This window comes from Mytilus californianus, unplaced genomic scaffold (assembly GCF_021869535.1).
Source record: "Mytilus californianus isolate M0D057914Y unplaced genomic scaffold, xbMytCali1.0.p SCAF_1, whole genome shotgun sequence".
NCBI lineage: Eukaryota > Metazoa > Mollusca > Bivalvia > Mytilida > Mytilidae > Mytilus > Mytilus californianus.
The window spans coordinates 54,606,927-54,625,647 of NW_026262581.1; the positions used below are offsets into that span (position 1 = coordinate 54,606,927).

The 18,721-nt window shown below is 34.8% G+C and overlaps 1 protein-coding gene across 1 annotated transcript in view; it reads left to right on the forward strand.

Moving 5' to 3' along the window:
* Window positions 1–18,721, forward strand: part of LOC127723724 (protocadherin Fat 4-like) — a 77,421-nt gene that overhangs the window by 21,712 nt on the left and 36,988 nt on the right. The window contains exons 7-9 of the mRNA XM_052230505.1: window positions 664–870; window positions 3,196–3,256; window positions 7,111–7,661. Of these exons, the coding sequence (XP_052086465.1) occupies window positions 664–870; window positions 3,196–3,256; window positions 7,111–7,661 (819 nt within the window). The remainder of the gene's footprint in view (window positions 1–663; window positions 871–3,195; window positions 3,257–7,110; window positions 7,662–18,721) is intronic.

The window sequence follows — 18,721 nt, forward strand, 5'->3', positions numbered from 1 at the left end:
TGTATCTATGATGAGTTTATTTGTATTAAATTACGGTATTATTATACAAAATGTTTGAATAAAGTATAGAAATTATAAAATTAATTGATTCCCGAATGCAAGGCAGTTAAGTTTAGACCACTGTATTACATTTGTATGTTTACTGGTGACGAAAGCTGTCAGTGTGTAAAGAAGTGCACTTGATTTATTATATATAAATATTGCTAGGATATGTGGTTTATATGTCAATTAGATAACAACCCAACGACAAAAATAATCATGCACGTCGAGAGAGCAACATAGTCTACAACAGGTGTCTACATAATATGTCAAACTCTATTTATATATAATGGTTTGAGTAAATATATTGTAACTCCAGTCTGACTAAGAGCATTAAGTTGCTAAGAGTAAGATTATAAACACATCGTAAATAGATAATATAACTCTCTCAATTACCTTGAGTGGCGCCATAAATATATCACAAATGGGACCAGTTGTTGCATAAGGCCAAAATGAAAATGAATCATTCAGTTGTTTTGCATTACGCCAATAAAATTTCCAGCGATGTTTTTGAAAATCAGAATAACAAATATCTATTCATTTGTAATATCAACTTTACGAACATATTGTATTTGTTTCAAAATAAAGTTGAATGAACATGAACAGTTTATCTTTTGATTCTAGGTTACTAGTGTCAACGAGTTTCCGCCCATATGGACAGATGCCACAACACTTTTCACATTAGCCGAAAATGCAGCAGTGGGTACAACAATTGTTACCATAGCAGCAACTGATGATGATGACGGTACAGACGGAGATGTGACTTATGAATTTGGCACTATTTCAACACGTAAATATTTTGACAAATTTCAAAACATTTATAACATGTCGGTATACTTCTTTTTTTCATCTGGAATGTCGCAGGTATTTTTTTACTACACAAAAATAGTATTCAAAAATTATAGTAGACCTTTATGAATTTGTGGTTTTCTTGAATTTACCTACACCCAAGAACGCCCAAACAACCAAAAAAAAAAACTGTAATGCCAAGGATGTTTTTAAACCTAAATACGTGACTTGCAATATGACTTAAAGGGACCTTAAACGAATAGTCGAATTAATGTCTTTACGTTATATAGTTATATAGTTATATATATTTAAACTGGTTGGAGAAGTTGTAAACGGGTTATTTTGGATTTAGATATATTGGTTATATATGCACGTGAAACCCTTTGGCGGTTTAAATGGTGGGGTTCCGTTATTTTATATAAAGAAATTGTTAAGCTGTCAGTTCATCGAAGGTGCTCACAGTAACTACAACGTACAGTTTACCGTTTACTGTCTTTGTTCATAATGTCCAAAGCAAATCCAGACCATGGTGTTAAGGGTACGATAGAACCTGATGGCGCTGAATACGATGTTTTACAGATGGTGCAGTTTCTCTTTTATCAAATGTCTTGAACAACGAAATAGACTTACAAAAGAATAATATTATTCCCATGTTGTCAGTCGGTTGCAGAAGGTTGGAGGAAGCTTCTGGTGTTGATTTTCAAGCACGAAGGCAACCGTATTCAACATAGTAATCTACAACGTTCCGATTAGCTGACCAAATTTGACACTCTAATATGACGTCCTTATATGGCTTTTTTAGTTCTAATTAGCACAAAATATGTTTAACACATGCGCACAAATTTAATGTTTACATTCTCGTTGGTTCAATTTTATCCTAATAAAAATATATGTATTGGCTGTTTACATAAACTTTATTATATATTTTTATTCAAACAACTATATATTTACCCTGGTATTAGTTTTTAAACTTATCAAATATGAAAATGAAATGTACATACTTCATGGGGAGGAAATGGGAACATCCAAATATTCTTAGGTATTTTCGTACGCTCCGACCTATACAAATACCGTATTTGTCCTATTAGAATTGAAATAATTCCTTCATGGCATGCTTTATGCTCTTTTTAACATGGGTAGGCATTATATTTGACCATATTTTACACCTCGCTAACGCTCAGTGTAAAATATCGACAATTATAATGCCTACCAATGTTAAAATGAGCATAGCACTATTGGATCGACATGTAATGGTGAATTGCAGTCCATGCATGCACACGCGGAGAACACTTCATAAAATTGAGAATGGAAACGGGGAAAGCCAGCTCAAAAGCCTAATCTGCCGAAATATTTCCAAGCCGTCGTACTCTAATATAGGTGGCTGTACCTCACTGTGACATAAGATTAAACGTTATATCAGAAGGAAAACATGACCTTGTTCGATGGCCAGAAGAAACCTATAAAGAATTTTCAATATAGAAAAACAAACGCAACGATTAAGGTTTTTTTGAAACACTTTTTGTGATGATCATTTACTCGCTTGGTCGTGGGTCACGAATCAACGAATTATAGATAATCATCACAAAACGGCGGACGGATTGAACAGCAGAATTTCTTGATTAATTACACCTTATATAAGAAAGACAGATTTTGATTGGTTGATAGCCAGTGTATTTTTCGCATATTCTAATATTTTTTCCTCATTTCAAACGAATTTGCCTGTTTTTCACCACTGCCGGTAGATTTGCCTCAAATACCATGGTATTTGCCATTTTGGATATTCCTTTTTTACCCTCTCGAGCATTTTCCCGCCAAAATTTTTCGGATATGACGTTACATAAGCGAGCTAACGCGTATTAGTACATGTATAATTCCCGCGGTTCTATGATAATATCCTCTTACCCTCAAAATTATGCATTAACATGTTAATGAATTAGTTTCGATCCAAATATTTTCGGTGTAATTAAAACAGATATATCATGTTATGGAGGGGTATTTGCGAAAAATACCAGTCTGGGGACCGAATTTCCATCGCCTAGCGGCTCCGGAAATTTTACAGTCCCTTGACTGGTATTTTTCGCAAATACCCCTCCATAACATGATATATCTGTTCAAAACTAGGAGATAAACACATGCTACAAGAAAAGTGCACCACGGCACTTGTATTGGTTGTAATTTGTCCAGGTATTTCTTGGAAGGTCTTCAAATTCTTAAATGGTTTTGAACTTTTTTCCATGCATTCACGATGAAAATGACAACCTGCGAAGTACTAACATTTACGTTATTCTAAAGTCTTCATGCTGAATGAAAACAGTATCTGGTTGAAATGTTTATATATAAACTGACATAATGTATGAACTATAACAGGCATATGATAAACATTTCTCTGGAATTAGTGACTCCTTTGAATATTTTAAATTCCCTGCTAGTGAAAACTATTAATTTCAAATAGCGAGAATAAAACTTGAGAACCGCAACATATAAATTATTTTCTGTGCATGTTGATTGATGTATATTTTATTTTGATTGGTACCATAGTCAATGAAACTCTGTGTATTTGAAGTTCTACGTGTAGGGGGAAAATGTCAACACACAACGTTGGTTCAATTTTAGACGTTACGGTTATAAATGAGGGTTTGAATGGGGTCTTCAAATATTTATTTTAAATTATTTTCGCCCATAATTTGATTTTCCTTTCTTTTATATTTTAGCACCATTTCAGATCTCTATTCTTTTAAGTTTAAATTAAATTCAGGGCATTTTTCTGTCTTCTGTAAACCTAGCCTAGACCCTCATATACTAGAAATTATTCTGAAACAAAATTAAATAATTTACCCGATGCAATGGTCAAGTGATTCAATAGGGGAAGACTCGTGAGTTGGATCATCATCTATTCTACTGATTTTGCTTACAATGGAGTAGGACTAAATGAATCTGTTGTCGATTTTTTTTTTACTCCGACAAATTTAGATTACAGAAAACTACCGCAAAGGGGATTTCCAACTAAGGGAGGGAAATGTTTCCATAAGTCTTAAATTCGCAAAGGGTATGAATCAATAGCGGCAACAAGACGAAGCAAGTCGGTATATTAGTGTTTAGTATCTAGTCTGCTGCATTAGGTAGAAATCGTTTAAAAGATTATAAAGGAAAAGTTTTGTTTTTTTTTTTACCGAGCAACTACCGAGTTACCTCGGTTGCCTCAACGTAAGCTACGCCAATGGGCGTGTATAGCTACAAATAAAAATAAAAACAATGCCCAAAAAATTTAAACAGTCGTAATATTCGTGCTTTAAAGTATCGTGATAATACAATGAAGTATTAAAGAAAAAAATATATATACAAATAATCAAAATATATGTTCAAATATTGTCAAATTAAATAAATTGCAGTTTGTTTTGGTCGCAGTATTAAGCAATATGGTAGCTGGATGATGAAGGAAGCATGATGCGCATGGAATGATGGGAGTTTAGAAGCATCGTTTTTACAACCAATGAAAACCGCCGTCGCAACTCTACCTAATTTAAATATTTAAAGTTATTTTGGGCATATGCAGAATATTTCCCATCCGACCTCTGATGTGTAAAAATGAATGTTCGTGATTTTAATTTTTTAATTTTCTCTTTATAGTCTCTACGGAAAGCTAAGATTTGCCAGTTCATGTGATTGATGGTTGACGGTGTAATATCGTATCACCAAGGCCAACATTAATATGAAATACCGCAATATGAGAAATTTCGAGTGTGGTGTGTTTCAAATGGTTTTCACAATTGTTTCGCTTTTTTATTGGTGGACTTATTTAACGGGAAATAGTGTCCAATTTGGAATCTTTAGTTTTATTTCATAATTTGCAAGATTATTTCTAGATTTTTTAGGGTATTCAGCATTTTAACTAAGCCATGTCTTGGCCTTTGATTCTAATCATATCTACTCCTTTGTTTTGTCGAAGTAAGGGAAGACATCAAAAGTTCAATGTAGGATAAAAAACTTAATTCACATAGTTTTTTCACTGCAAGCAACCAAACCTATATTAGAGTTTTGTCTTATTTATACGAAAGAATTTAGTAAAGACATGCTTTAAATTGGACGAGCACAGTTTACCGTTTATTGTCATATTTATGAGTGTTGATCATATAGAGTTTAAGTTCATTTACATATAATGATGTGGGTTGGATAATCTTGTTGTTTGCCAATGTCAATTTGAAGATTGTTATTAAATTATATCAGATTATTATGTTGTTAAACATTGTTGCAAGAGAAAAGAACAAGTTACTGCGAGCAACCAAACCTACATTAGATTTTTGTCTTATTTATACGAAAGAATTTAGTAAAGACATGCTTTAAATTGGACGAGCAGGCGAGGGAGAATTTAATTGTCTTTATATTTAGTGTTAAGTTAAATAGTCGATTCAGAATCAATATGTTCCATCTTAACTTTCGGATTAGGTGGTTAACGTTTAGAAGACTCTAGTTTTGTCACAAAAGTATTATCATGTATTGTCTTTGCTGGTAAATATTGTCCCCCTTCTTTCAAAATAAATCTCTTCCGCCGTTAAAACGCATAAAAAATTATTGTCAGTATTGTCACTCTTAGACTGCAGTAAATAAAAGAGGGACGAAAGATACCAGAGGGACAGTCAAACTCATATTAGATCGAAAACAAACTGACAACGCCATGGCCAAAAATAAAAAGACAAATAGACAAATAATAGTACAGATGACACAACATAGAAAACTAAAGACTAAGCAACACGAACCCCACCAAAAACTGGGGGTGATCTCAGGTGCTCCGGAAGGGTAAGCAGATCCTGCTCCACATGTGGCACCCGTCGTGTTGCTTATGTTATTACAAAAATGACATCTTATGTCCTTATTCGTCAAATTCAGCAGAACGGATCCCTCCATCTTGTTTTTGCTCCTATAGTACTGGCATCTCTGAAAATATCTAGGCGACTAGTCATAAGTGTGTCGATACTCTGAAGAATTTCATTCTGATTCTGGCTCATTGCGTCTTAAATTTGCTGGTCGATTGGGCATGTTTATTTCTGCCGGGTCTGACATGTTTTGTGTTGTACGTCTGCGGCTAGAATGTTTTTAAAACACAGAGAAAATAAAAACACGCTTTCACCCCATTATCATAAGAATACTTATGACGCAATCACAAATGATTAGTTCACGTAACCATGTGTACAACTACAGAAAAACACCATTTTTTAAAACGTTCCTTTTAGACATTTTCCCGCAACTCCCGGAAACGCGGAAAATAAATGTAATGTGTCTGCACATGTGTGGCATAAATCTAACAGAACAATCAAAGTTATTAGAACTCAAAAATATATGACATTAGATAACTACTGACGATGTTCTTAACTTTTAACAAGTACATGAAAATCTGGTGGAGTTAAACTATTTTTTTCTCAACCCTCAACTTTTTAAACGTTTACATTGTAAATCTTTTTCGTTGGAAACAACTTTGCTTGATAATTCAATGTGTATATTAAGCGCATTGACCTTTGTTGTATTTGTATATCAAAGTTGAGAGAGGTACATTTATTTTAAAAGATGATCAAGAGGAAAACAATGTTTATGATAATCATGGTTCAATTTATGGACATGTAAAATGTATATGTATCTAAAGTTGATTTTGGTTGATTGATTGTTTGCTCTTTAACACCTAATATCAAATATTTCATACATATATTGGACAATATATTTGGAATTGAATACTACTTCATTTTGTTATGATAGCTGCATGTATCTAATCATTTTTGTTCTGACTGTTATAGTTTTATCTTTTCTAGATCTTCTGAGATATTATACATTCCAGAATCAAGTGTTGATGTAAAATGTTTGATTTTTTATGTTTCATACTTTATGGCTGATGGAGATATAGAATTTCATACGGTGTGGAATCTGCGTTGACTTTTATTAATTTTTGTTCGGTCAATGTTATTAGCGCTTATTTTACATTGTGTCATCCCAAGGCCTTTAATAGCTTTCGATTTATATTATTAGGACTATTTCTTATTGTAGAACTACGCATGTTGGTCTTTGAAGCATAGTGTTCACATCGGCAAACGTACAACATATCAGTATTTTATCTGCTTGTCGTTTTGGTTTCATTTACGGATGTTGTATCCTGACAAAACATGTTCCATTTACTTCCACTTATTTCGTTCTATTCTTCCATTTATGCAGTGTTAAATACTTTAAACGGTATCAAACTCAATGTGTATGCTTTGTATTTTATTTGCCATTTCACATTTGTGTGAGTATTGATTTAAGGTTTGAGTGGTGGACCTACAAGTGGCCTGTTTCGACTTGATTCTGTTAATGGTGCACTTTCAACTATTGGCACATTTGATTATGAAAATTCGAATGGAATTAGCTTTTATGATATTGTTGTGAAGGCTAAAGATGGTGGATCGACTATCAAATCAACAGAGAGAACTATAAGTGTCGAGTTGGTTGATTTTAATGACAATCCCCCAGCTTTTTCTGCAAGTAGTTTTACAGCAAGTATATCGGAAGTTGCAACGGTTGGAACAAGTATCATTGAATTTACCGTAACAGATAAAGACTCGTCGACATCAAATACGTTTAACATTGTAAGTGGAGACACAGGCGGGTTCTTTGAGTTTGATGCCAATAAATTACAGCTGAAATCAGTAATTGACCTTGATACTCCAACATCAGCGTCAAATACGTACCCTTTACAGATTACAGTAACAGATGGTGGAACGCCAGAACTTACAGGGGCAGCACACCTAACCGTATTTGTATCATCGTCAAATGAACATACACCAACGTTTCCTACAAGTGTCATCAGTCAGACGGTTTGTATACTTAAAAGGTTACTACATTGGTGATGGAAAACATATGACAAGTTGCTTTTATAAACGCTATTACTAGTATATATGGAAACGTAAAATGCTATTTTTATCTCCAATCGATAATATTGCTTGTTATGATTATAGTACGTTTGCACAGGCACTTGACTCCTATATACCTTAATTAATATAACACAAGGTACTTAACTCGCATTTTTGAAAAATGTCACCAAGACGCGAACTTTTGTTATATTTTGATTTCTCGATTGTTTACCCCACTAAAACTTGTAATGACGTAAATCTAAATTGATTTATCTACACAATGGTGAAGACAACGCCTACCTTTGTTGTCGGAATCATTCGTAGCAGGCCTCTCCAAGTATGTCAACCGTTAATATTTCGTATCCCTACAGCTGATTGGAAATACAAGTCTCGCAGTAAATGGATAATTATAATTGTCCCTCTGGTATCATTCCCCTCTCTTATACATATCTCGGTTTCCCATTGTAGTGGAAGTTGAAGCTGGTGGACGTGGTTTTTGGTCAAGCGATAGTTTTACCTTTTACTAGATACCTTGAACAATTTATTGTGCTGAGAGTGCAGGAATACACAATCAATACATTTTTATCACTTGTGTGAAAAGAATTTTACAAATATTTTGTTAAATATCGATTTTTCAAACAAACAAAAAAAGCATACGTGACGCGCCAATTATTCAAAATAGCGGGCGTTTCTAAAAGTTGATCTCGTAGCCATGTCTGCCCACATATTGACTTAATATGTAATAAGTTTATTTCAATTCTATAGTTTTACTGTACATATTATCCCACGTGCATTTCCGTTTTCTTTTTTATTATTTTAAGTGCACTTAATCTCTTTTTCTCGTTCCAATTTACGTTTATTATCTGACCACGTTGTATGGTGTGAACTTTTTCTTTTTTTAAATTTTAACTCTCGATACCCTTGTACATTTTGTACTTTCCCATTTTTATTCCACATATTTGTTGCTTTAAGTATATTATTTGCTAAAAAAATATATTTCAACAGCACTTATATCGGGTTTAAATAATCCGTTCATCATATTTCGACTCTTCAAAATTCAAGAGTCAATCCTAAATTAAGGTAAATTATGTGGCCTTCCAAATACCGTTTCGATTCCTAACATCACTGAAGAGACATTAATTATCGAAATCCGGATATGGTGTACCAATTTTTGCACCTCATGTTTGCGGTATACCATCTCTTCCGCAAGTTTCTTGTTTTCAGTTTGGTATTAAATTAATAATTAAGATCCATTTTGTTACATCTGGTGATCCGTTTATTTGGCAATCGCCATGGCAGTCAGCAGTGTTTAAGAACATCCGTTGTTTGACCTGCTAGTCAAATGCGTTTTGTTAAAATATACTTTTCCACTTTATTGGTCTTTTGGAAAATGTTGTTTGTGCTGTATTTAGACCCCTCTACCAAGAAATTTGTTTTGCATCCACATGTATAAAATTGCGGTTTTTATCCAACGCAATCGTAGGTTTGAACGTTGTTTTCAATTTAGACTTGTTTATATTTTTTCGTTTGGGCTTGTATTATATTTGCCCTCGGGTTTATATAATCTGTTCATCCTATTTCGACTCTTCAAAATTCAAGAGTCAATCCTAAATTGAGGTAAATTGGTAAATTATATGGCCTTCCAAATACCGTTTTGATTCCTAACATCACTGAAAAGACATTAATTGTCGAAATCCGGATATGGTGTACCAATTTTTGCACCTCATGGTTGCGGTATACCATCTTTTCCGCAAGTTTATTGTTTTCTGTTTGGTATTAAATTAATAATTAAGATCCATTTTGTTACATCTGGTGATCCGTTTATTTGTCAATCGCCATGGCAGTCAGCAGTGTTTAAGAACATCCGTTGTTCGACCTGCTAGTCAAAATCGTTTTGTTAAAATATATGTTTTCACTTTTTTGGTCTTTTGGAAAATATTGTTTGTGCTGTATTTAGACCCCTCTACCAAGAAATTTGTTCTGCATGCAGACGTATAAAAATTGCTGTTTTTATCCAACGCAATCATAGGTTTGAACGTTATTTTCAATTTAGACTGGTATATATATATATATACACCATGTATCACCATCACTGCTGGTGATCCGATGGATAAATCTGTTGTAGAGTTGTCACTGGTTCAGTCGTACTTAAAAATATGATTATTTCTGTGACTGTATCTTGCATTAATTTTTAGGATCTTTTACAATAGATATTTCAGCTGATCTGTAGTAATTCCACCTTCATGCCTTATATATCATGTATTGTATTACGACGCTAGATTAAAACTGACGAGGAAAGGTAACACCCGGCCACCGAAAGCTTTATTTTTGTGAAGCCTAGGTGGTCGTGTGGTCTAGCGCGTCAGATACAGTGCAGGCGATTTGGTGTCACGATATCTCAGTAGCATGAGTTCGAATCCCGGCGAGGGAATAACAAAAAATTTGCGAAAGCAAATTTACAGATCTAACATTGTTGGGCTGATGTTTAGACGAGTTGTATATACAGAATGTACACAGCCATGTATCACCATCACTGCTGGTGATCCGATGGATAAATCTGTTGTAGAGTTGTCACTGGTTCAGACGTACTTATAAGTATAATTATTTCTGTGACTGTATCTTGCATTAATTTGTAGGATCCTTTACAATAGATATTTCAGCTGATCTGTAACAATTCCATCTTCATGCCTTATATATCATGTACTGTATTACGACGCTAGATTAAAACTGACGAGGAAAGGTAACACCCGGCCACCGAAAGCTTCATTTGTGTGAAGCCTAGGTGGTCGTGTGGTCTAGCGCGTCGGATACAGTGTAGGCGATTTGGTGTCACGATATCTCAGTAGCATGAGTTCGAATCCCGGTGAGGGAAGAACAAGAAATTTGCAAAAGCAAATTTACAGATCTAACATTGTTGGGCTGATTTTTAGACGAGTTGTATATACAGAATGTACACAGCAATGTATCACCATCACTGCTGGCGATCCGATGGATAAATCTGTTGTAGAGTTGTCACTGGTTCAGACGTACTTTCATATGTATAAATATAATTATTTCTGTGACTGTATCTTGCATTAATTTGTAGGATCCTTTACAATAGATATTTCAGCTGATCTGTAACAATTCCATCTTCATGCCTTATACATCATGTACTGTATTACGACGCTAGATTAAAACTGACGAGGAAAGATAACAACCGGCCACCGAAAGCTTTATTTTTGTTAAGCCTAGGTGGTCGTGTGGTCTAGCGCGTCGGATACAGTGCAGGCGATTTGGTGTCACGATATCTCAGTAGCATGAGTTCGAATCCCGGCGAGGGAAGAACAAAAAATTTGAGAAAGCAAATTTACAGATCTAACATTGCTGGGCTGATGTTTAGACGAGTTGTATATACAGAATGTACACAGCCATGTATCACCATCACTGCTGGTGATCCGATGGATAAATCTGTTGTAGAGTTGTCACTGGTTCAGACGTACTTATAAATATAATTATTTCTGTGACTGTATCTTGCAATAATTTGTAGGATCCTTCACAATAGATATTTCAGCTGATCTGTAACAATTCCATCTTCATGCCTTATATATCATGTACTGTATTACGACGCTAGATTAAAACTGACGAGGAAAGGTAAGACCTGGCCATCGAAAGCTTTTATTTTGTGAAGCCTAGGTGGTCGTGCGGTCTAGCGCGTCGGATACAGTGCAGGCGATTTGGTGTCACGATATCTCAGTAGCATGAGTTCAAATCCCGGCGACGGAAGAACAAAAAAATTGCAAAAGCAAATTTACAGATCTAACATTGTTGGGCTGATGTTTAGACGAATTGTATATACAGAATGTACACAGCCATGTATCACCATCACTGCTGGTGATCCGATAGATAAATCTGTTGTAGAGTTGTCACTGGTTCAGACGTACTTATAAATATCATTATTTCTGTGACTGTATCTTGCATTAATTTGTAGGATCCTTTACAATAGATATTTCAGCTGATCTGTAACAATTCCATCTTCATGCCTTATATATCATGTACTGTATTACGACGCTAGATTAAAACTGACGAGGAAAGGTAACACCCGGCCACCGAAAGCTTTATTTTTGTGAAGCCTAGGTGGTCTTGTGGTCTAGCGCGTCGGATACAGTGAAGGCAATTTGGTGTCACGATATCTCAGTAGCATGAGTTCGAATCCCGGCGAGGGAAGAACAACAAATTTGCGAAATCAAATTTACAGCTCTAACATTGTTGGGCTGATGTTTAGACGAGTTGTATATACAAAATGTACACAGCCATGTATCACCATCACTGCTGGTGATCCGATGGATAAATCTGTTGTAGAGTTGTCACTGGTTCAGACGCATTTATAAATATAATTATTTCTGTGACTGTATCTTGCAATAATTTGTAGGATCCTTTACAATAGATATTTCAGCTGATCTGTAACAATTCCATCTTCATGCCTTATATATCATGTACTGTATTACGACGCTAGATTAAAACTGACGAGGAAAGGTAAGACCCGGCCACCGAAAGCTTTATTTTTGTGAAGCCTAGGTGGTCGTGTGGTCTAGCGCGTCGGATACAGTGAAGGCGATTTGGTGTCACGATATCTCAGTAGCTTGAGTTCGAATCCCGGCGAGGGAAGAACAAAACATTTGCGAAATACATGTATCATCATCACTGCTGGTGATCCGATGGATAAATCTGTTGTAGAGTTGTATACAAGTCTAAATTGAAAACAACGTTCAAACCTATGATTGCGTTGGATAAAAAACGCAATTTTATACGTGTGCATGCAAAACAAATTTCTTGGTAGAGGGGTGTAAATACAGCACAAACAACATTTTCCAAAAGACCAAATGAGTGAAAAAGTATATTTTAACAAAACGCATTTGACTAGCAGGTCGAACAACTGATGTTCTTAAACCCTGCTGACTGCCATTGGCGATTGCCAAATAAACGGATCACAAGATGTAACAAAATAGATTTTATTATTAATTTATAACCAAATAGAAAACAATAAACTTGCGGAAAAGATGGTATACCGCAAACATGAGGTGCAAATATTTGTACACCATATCCGGATTTCGACAATTAATGTCTCTTCAGTGATGTAAGGAATCGAAACGGTATTTGGAAGGCCATATAATTTACCTCAATTTAGGATAGACTCTTGAATCTTGAAAGAGTCAAAATAGGATGAACGGATCATATAAACCCGAAGGCAAATATAATACAAGCCCAAACGAAAAAATATAAACAGGTCTAAATTGAAAACAACGTTCAAACCTATGACACGGCTGGTAATCTACACACGCAGAACAATCGGTTCTGCAATGAAAACAGTGAGAGGATTTTCCGGTTATGCTTGAGTGGAGTAATTGTCACCGCTTCGAAAGGTATGTACATTTCTAAATCGCAATTTTCTAATTTAACTGATCAAAATATTGAAAATCGGAGAATGCTATGCTGTGGTGAATACTTTAACGAAAAGACACATGTATCATTTACTGTTGTGCATGGAGTGAAACTCCTACAAAATCAATCGTCCCACGAGTAATTGCCGAAAAAAGTGACATTTAAATTTTGAGATGGTTCTATTAACAGACCTACAAGTTCAAATTTAGTTTTTTTTTCTGTCAACGGGATTGAATGTCGTTTTGGGTGGCGTGTACGCTGTCCGAAATTGATAGACGACTTAATTAATAAATCTAAAAACTTCCAATTTTCATTATTTCATGCGTGAGGGGATCAGTTCTGATTGAGGACATCGTGAATGCGTGAGGGGAAGTACAATCATATCTTTATATCGAAAAATGCAACAATCACTTCAAAGAAGGGCAAGTTACTTGCATAGTTTTATTGAAGTTCATACTAAATATAAATTGACAATGGAAATGGAAATGGCTACAACGTTAAATATAAGTGGTTTAGATTTATGATTGACATTGACTATTTTTTTTTTTTCTCGTGTGCATGTATAACGACTTTAATCTATGTTTTTGATGGATATAGTTCACGCCACCATTGCCTGCAGTGTGATAAGTCATATACTCAACGTCCAAAGCTGAACTTCCAAGTAAAGCTGGTACATGAAAACACACTAGACACAAAGTGCAGCTACTGTGACAAGACATTTTCATCTAAAGATAGTAAAAGAAGGCATGAATCTGTGGTCCACGTGGGAGCCAAGCCTTTTCATGCAGTGTAACACAAATGATTTTCAGGAGGAATTTTCAACTTTGTGCCGTCTCCGGTCGCATATAAGACAGAAGCACGCGGAAAAATTAAAATGTGACATTTGTGGAGGGGAGTTTTCCTATCAGCATACATTGGTGGAACACAAAGAAAGATGCGGCACAAGATCACCTCCAAAATTTATCTGTTGTGGAAATAGAATTTGTTCTGCATCGTTCACAACTGTTACACCTCAATATTAATTAAAAAGACAATATCGAGTTCATATACAATATTTATATATTGCAAACATGTAACCAACTTTTCACATCGAGCAACAACCTTAAAACTGACCAGAATATACATTAAACCTGTCTTTATCTTTGAATGTTAAACATATTAAAATAACCAGAAACTTCAAGTGTTCTTCAGTGGCGACTTTATGGCCATAGATAAATAGCACTAATTAATTGCGACAGTTCTATAGAGTTCATTCAGATGCTAAGAAAATATAACTATTTAACGGTCAATAGGTGTCACAGTTAAAGTTCTTGTAATGTCTATTAAAATTAGCCTTTTAACAACAACTAAAACATAGATTTAAGTCTTAATACATGCACACGAGAAGAAGAAAAAACATTGTCAATCATAAATCTAATCTAAATCCACTTATATTTACGTTGTAGCCATTTCCATTGTCATTTTATATTTAGTATGAACTTCAATAAAACTATGCAAGTTACCTGCCTTTCTTTGAAGTTATTGTTGCATTTTTCGATATAAAGATATGATTGCACTTCCCCTCACGCATTCACGATGTTCTCAATCAGAACCGATACCCTCACGCATGAAATAATGAAAATTGGAAGTTTTAAGATTTATTAAGACGTCTATCAACTTCGGACAGCGTACACGCCACCCAAAACGACATTCAATCCCGTTGACAGAAAAAAAAATCTAAATTTGAACTTGTAGGTCTGTTAATAGAACCATCTCAAAATTTGAATGTCACTTTTTTCAGCAATTACTCGTGGGACGATTGATTTTGTAGCAGTTTTACTCCATGCACTACAGTAAATGATATATGTTTCTCTTCGTTAAAGTATTCACCACAGCATAGCATTCTCCGATTTTCAATATTTTGATCAGTTGAATTAAAAAATTGCGATTTAGAAATGTACATACCTTTCGAAGCGGTGACAATTACTCCACTCAAGCATAACCGGAAAATCCTCTAACGGTTTTCATTGCAGAACCGATTGTTCTGCGTGTGTAGATTACCAGCCGTGATGATTGATAAGATAAATTAGGTTGTTGTTGTGCAATCTCATACTAAAATAGACTTGTACATTTTGTACTAACAACGATATTACTGTTAGACCCAAGCTTGTGCCTTTTTTTGCTATTGCTTTTAGCTGCCTTTTTAAAATATTTTTGAATAGCAAATGTCTACTAGGGTAAGTGGAAAAACGTTTGTGTTTGTCAATATTGAATTTAATAGTAACTCAAATGACTGAACATTAGCTAGAAAAATACCTCAAAAAACTTTTACAACGCCTACTAGTCCATGCAGACTCACTCCGGTTGTGTTGTCTGACAGCAAGGCAAGATATCTACAAAGGTAGTGTGAATTGTCAGCTGATGTTGAAATTAAATGGTGGTTTAAATCGGGTCAAACATCAACAGATGGTCTTGCTTGGCTAAAAGACAATTTAGCTTCAAAAATAGGGCATCTTGATAATATTTCTTTATATTTGTGGCTGGGTACCTGCGATATTACAGGGTATGGTCGTGATAAAGTTATTACATTAAAAAATAACCCTGAGGAAGCTGATCAACAGCTTATCAATAATCTTAAGGAATTTGTAACTCTTTTGGCAGAATATCCTGGCTGTAAACTTACATTCTTAGAAATACCTATATTTTCCATCTACGTCTGGAACCGACGTCATGATCATCCTGATCCGTTTGGATTTGAAGCCTATGATAATACATTGATTAAGTAAATATTAGTTGTAAATGACCAAATAAGAGCCCTGAATAACGAGCATTTATCGAGATCACCAAGTTTCTCAGCTGATATATACCACTCAATAGCATGTAACTCGTAGACCACACATAGGCATGGTAGAGATTTATATAACTTTAACCTATATCTTGATGGCATTCACCCAAAAAGTACGTTAGCTAAAGTATGGCTTCGTAAACTTGCTCACAGAATTAAGTTTGACTGCTGGTAAAGTAAAAATCAAGACTCAATAGTTCATTAATTATTGCTGTGACAACTTTTCAGTTTATCCATATACTGTATAGGGCGATGGTTGGACTTACCACAACGTCCCCACATTATCATCATTAATATTTAGATAAACATATAGTAGTTAATTTGAAAACTGAAAATGTATCCCCGTAATTTATTAAAGAAAACAGAAATTTAAAAATGGATATCCAACAATATAAAGTTAATAATATACAAAAAAACAACTTGTGCAGTGCACATGTACATGCACAAAGTAGTTACGACAACAGCTACATTCTAAATATAGAAAAAAATCGCTGAAAAAGAAACTCGAAAGTACTAAAAGATCTGAAATAGAGTATGCTTATACAGTCGGTGGTGTTACTATCAACATGGACACTATATCTTTTGAACTCTTCATATTTTCCTTGGAGCAATATTTTAACAACCCCATTATCAAGCTTCATGATTATCGTAAACTATAGCAACAGACAAAGGAGGTAACAATGTTCAACTCACAAACCAAATCTTTGACAATCCAACCCATAGTTACACAATTAATGCATACTTAACGAAATGCAACCCACTGATTAATGGGAAAAATATGGACAAATTGTTCGACAGAGATATTGAACACATACATAAGATCATGTCTAATACATAAATAAATGGTGCAAATATAAACACTGACCTTCTGAATAAAAACCTAGCATCCAAATTAATTGATGCACTAGAATGTCTCAAAAACCAACAACTCAGTATCGTAGCATATCTGAAAGCAAGTCAACAAAAAGGTCAAACGAGGGAAAATGTATAAAGTGTAACAGGAACTGAAAATCTAGAGCAGTGTTATGCCTCAACAATCACTGGGTTCATTATAAATTTGATAAGCTGTCTGAGGAAGAAATTACTCTTTCAACGAAAAGAACGATCAATCATACCTTTGTAAAAGCTGTAACAGTACACACGTAAATATATCGAACACACTGAAGGGTGATGGTGGGACTTACCACAACGTCCCTTCTGTGTCAATGAACCTCCAGTCCCATATAACATGTACTAGTCTTGATACAAAATCACAGCTTCAAATATATGAAAATAAAGTGCGTTCAGATAAAACACATATCTCCATTGCAAGGTTCCTACTTATAGAGGAAAACCTACTACAATGCTCTGTCTGTCATAATGACCTAAAGGATACAGACATTATTTGTCCTGAGTGCAAATTAGTATGTCATGACAGCTGCCTTGATACCTGTATGAATTCCTGTTACACCTGTCTTGGCCTGGTAGATCCGAGATCCGGTTTCAATACAACGGAAACAAATAACAAATTTCATACCTTTTCAAATTCTGTCTTTGTACAGGATGTTACTGATCAGCCTCTGGATGAATGTCCGATATCTGTAAATTCATTAAATCAGTCTGATTGTGTCAACACATATGTACCTAATGTCAATGCTCATAACCTACCAACGTCTTTATCAGTTCAGGATGTTGCTGATCAAACCACATGCAAATCTATTGAAAATAAAAGCCCAGTAACTAAAAGTAACTGCATCAATATTGAATTAGCATGTACCAATGCGACTGTTGTACCAAAAACCGCTACATTACAGAACGCTTTGGTTCAATCTATTCTGGAAATCTCTATGCTACATAATCAATGTGATATAAGATCAAAAGAACAAAGTGAAAAAGAGCAGATTAAAGAGAAATCTTCCAAAGAATTCTAACAGCTAGAGCAAAAATTAAAAAAAAAAGAAGAACAACTCAAAATAAAAGAAGCAATTCTATACGACAACTCAAATGACAAAACAAGAATTTTAGAAAGGTTATTCAAAGCCGAAAGTAGAAACCTAAAATTAGAACAATCCATCAAAACTTTGAATCAAAATTCCGTAAAGAATCAAACCCAAAATGATGTCAAGACAACAGACAACCATATACATTTGCCATGTGAAGAACTTATCAAAGGTATGCATGAAAGAGTCACAAAATATGTCCTGAATAAAGTCGACTAAGAACTTAACAGACTACAGTTTTTAGATACAAATAACCATCAGCAAGAACAATCTACATCAAAAAATAGTAGACCAACCAGCTTATTCCAACACAGAGACGTAGACTACTCAAATCCACAACCTCAGAGTTACCCATATAATACCAATTATTCCAGATAAAACAACGTTCCATTTACCAATTTTAATGAAACATCACCTTATCAGTGGGGCAATGGTAGGGCTTACCACAACGTCCCAACTGATAGTCGTGATCCATATTATCACAATTGGTATGTATATCAAGACAATAATTATATGGGTTACTACCCTGAAACCAAAACTTTTGATAATAATATCCACGGTAACTGGTGGGGCGATGGTGGGACCTACCATAACGTCCCCAAAGAAACCCAATATCCACAAAATGAGACTTACCATCATTCTCATAACCAGCATTCTGCAGTAAACTATATTTGTCATACAAATTTGTTTCAATTTCTCCGAACCAACATTCCATAAATCTTAAAAGTAACACCGAGGAGAAAGGTAGAAATCAGGCATCTCCCCACAAATTTCATAACCCCTCAACTCAATCTAAATTTATT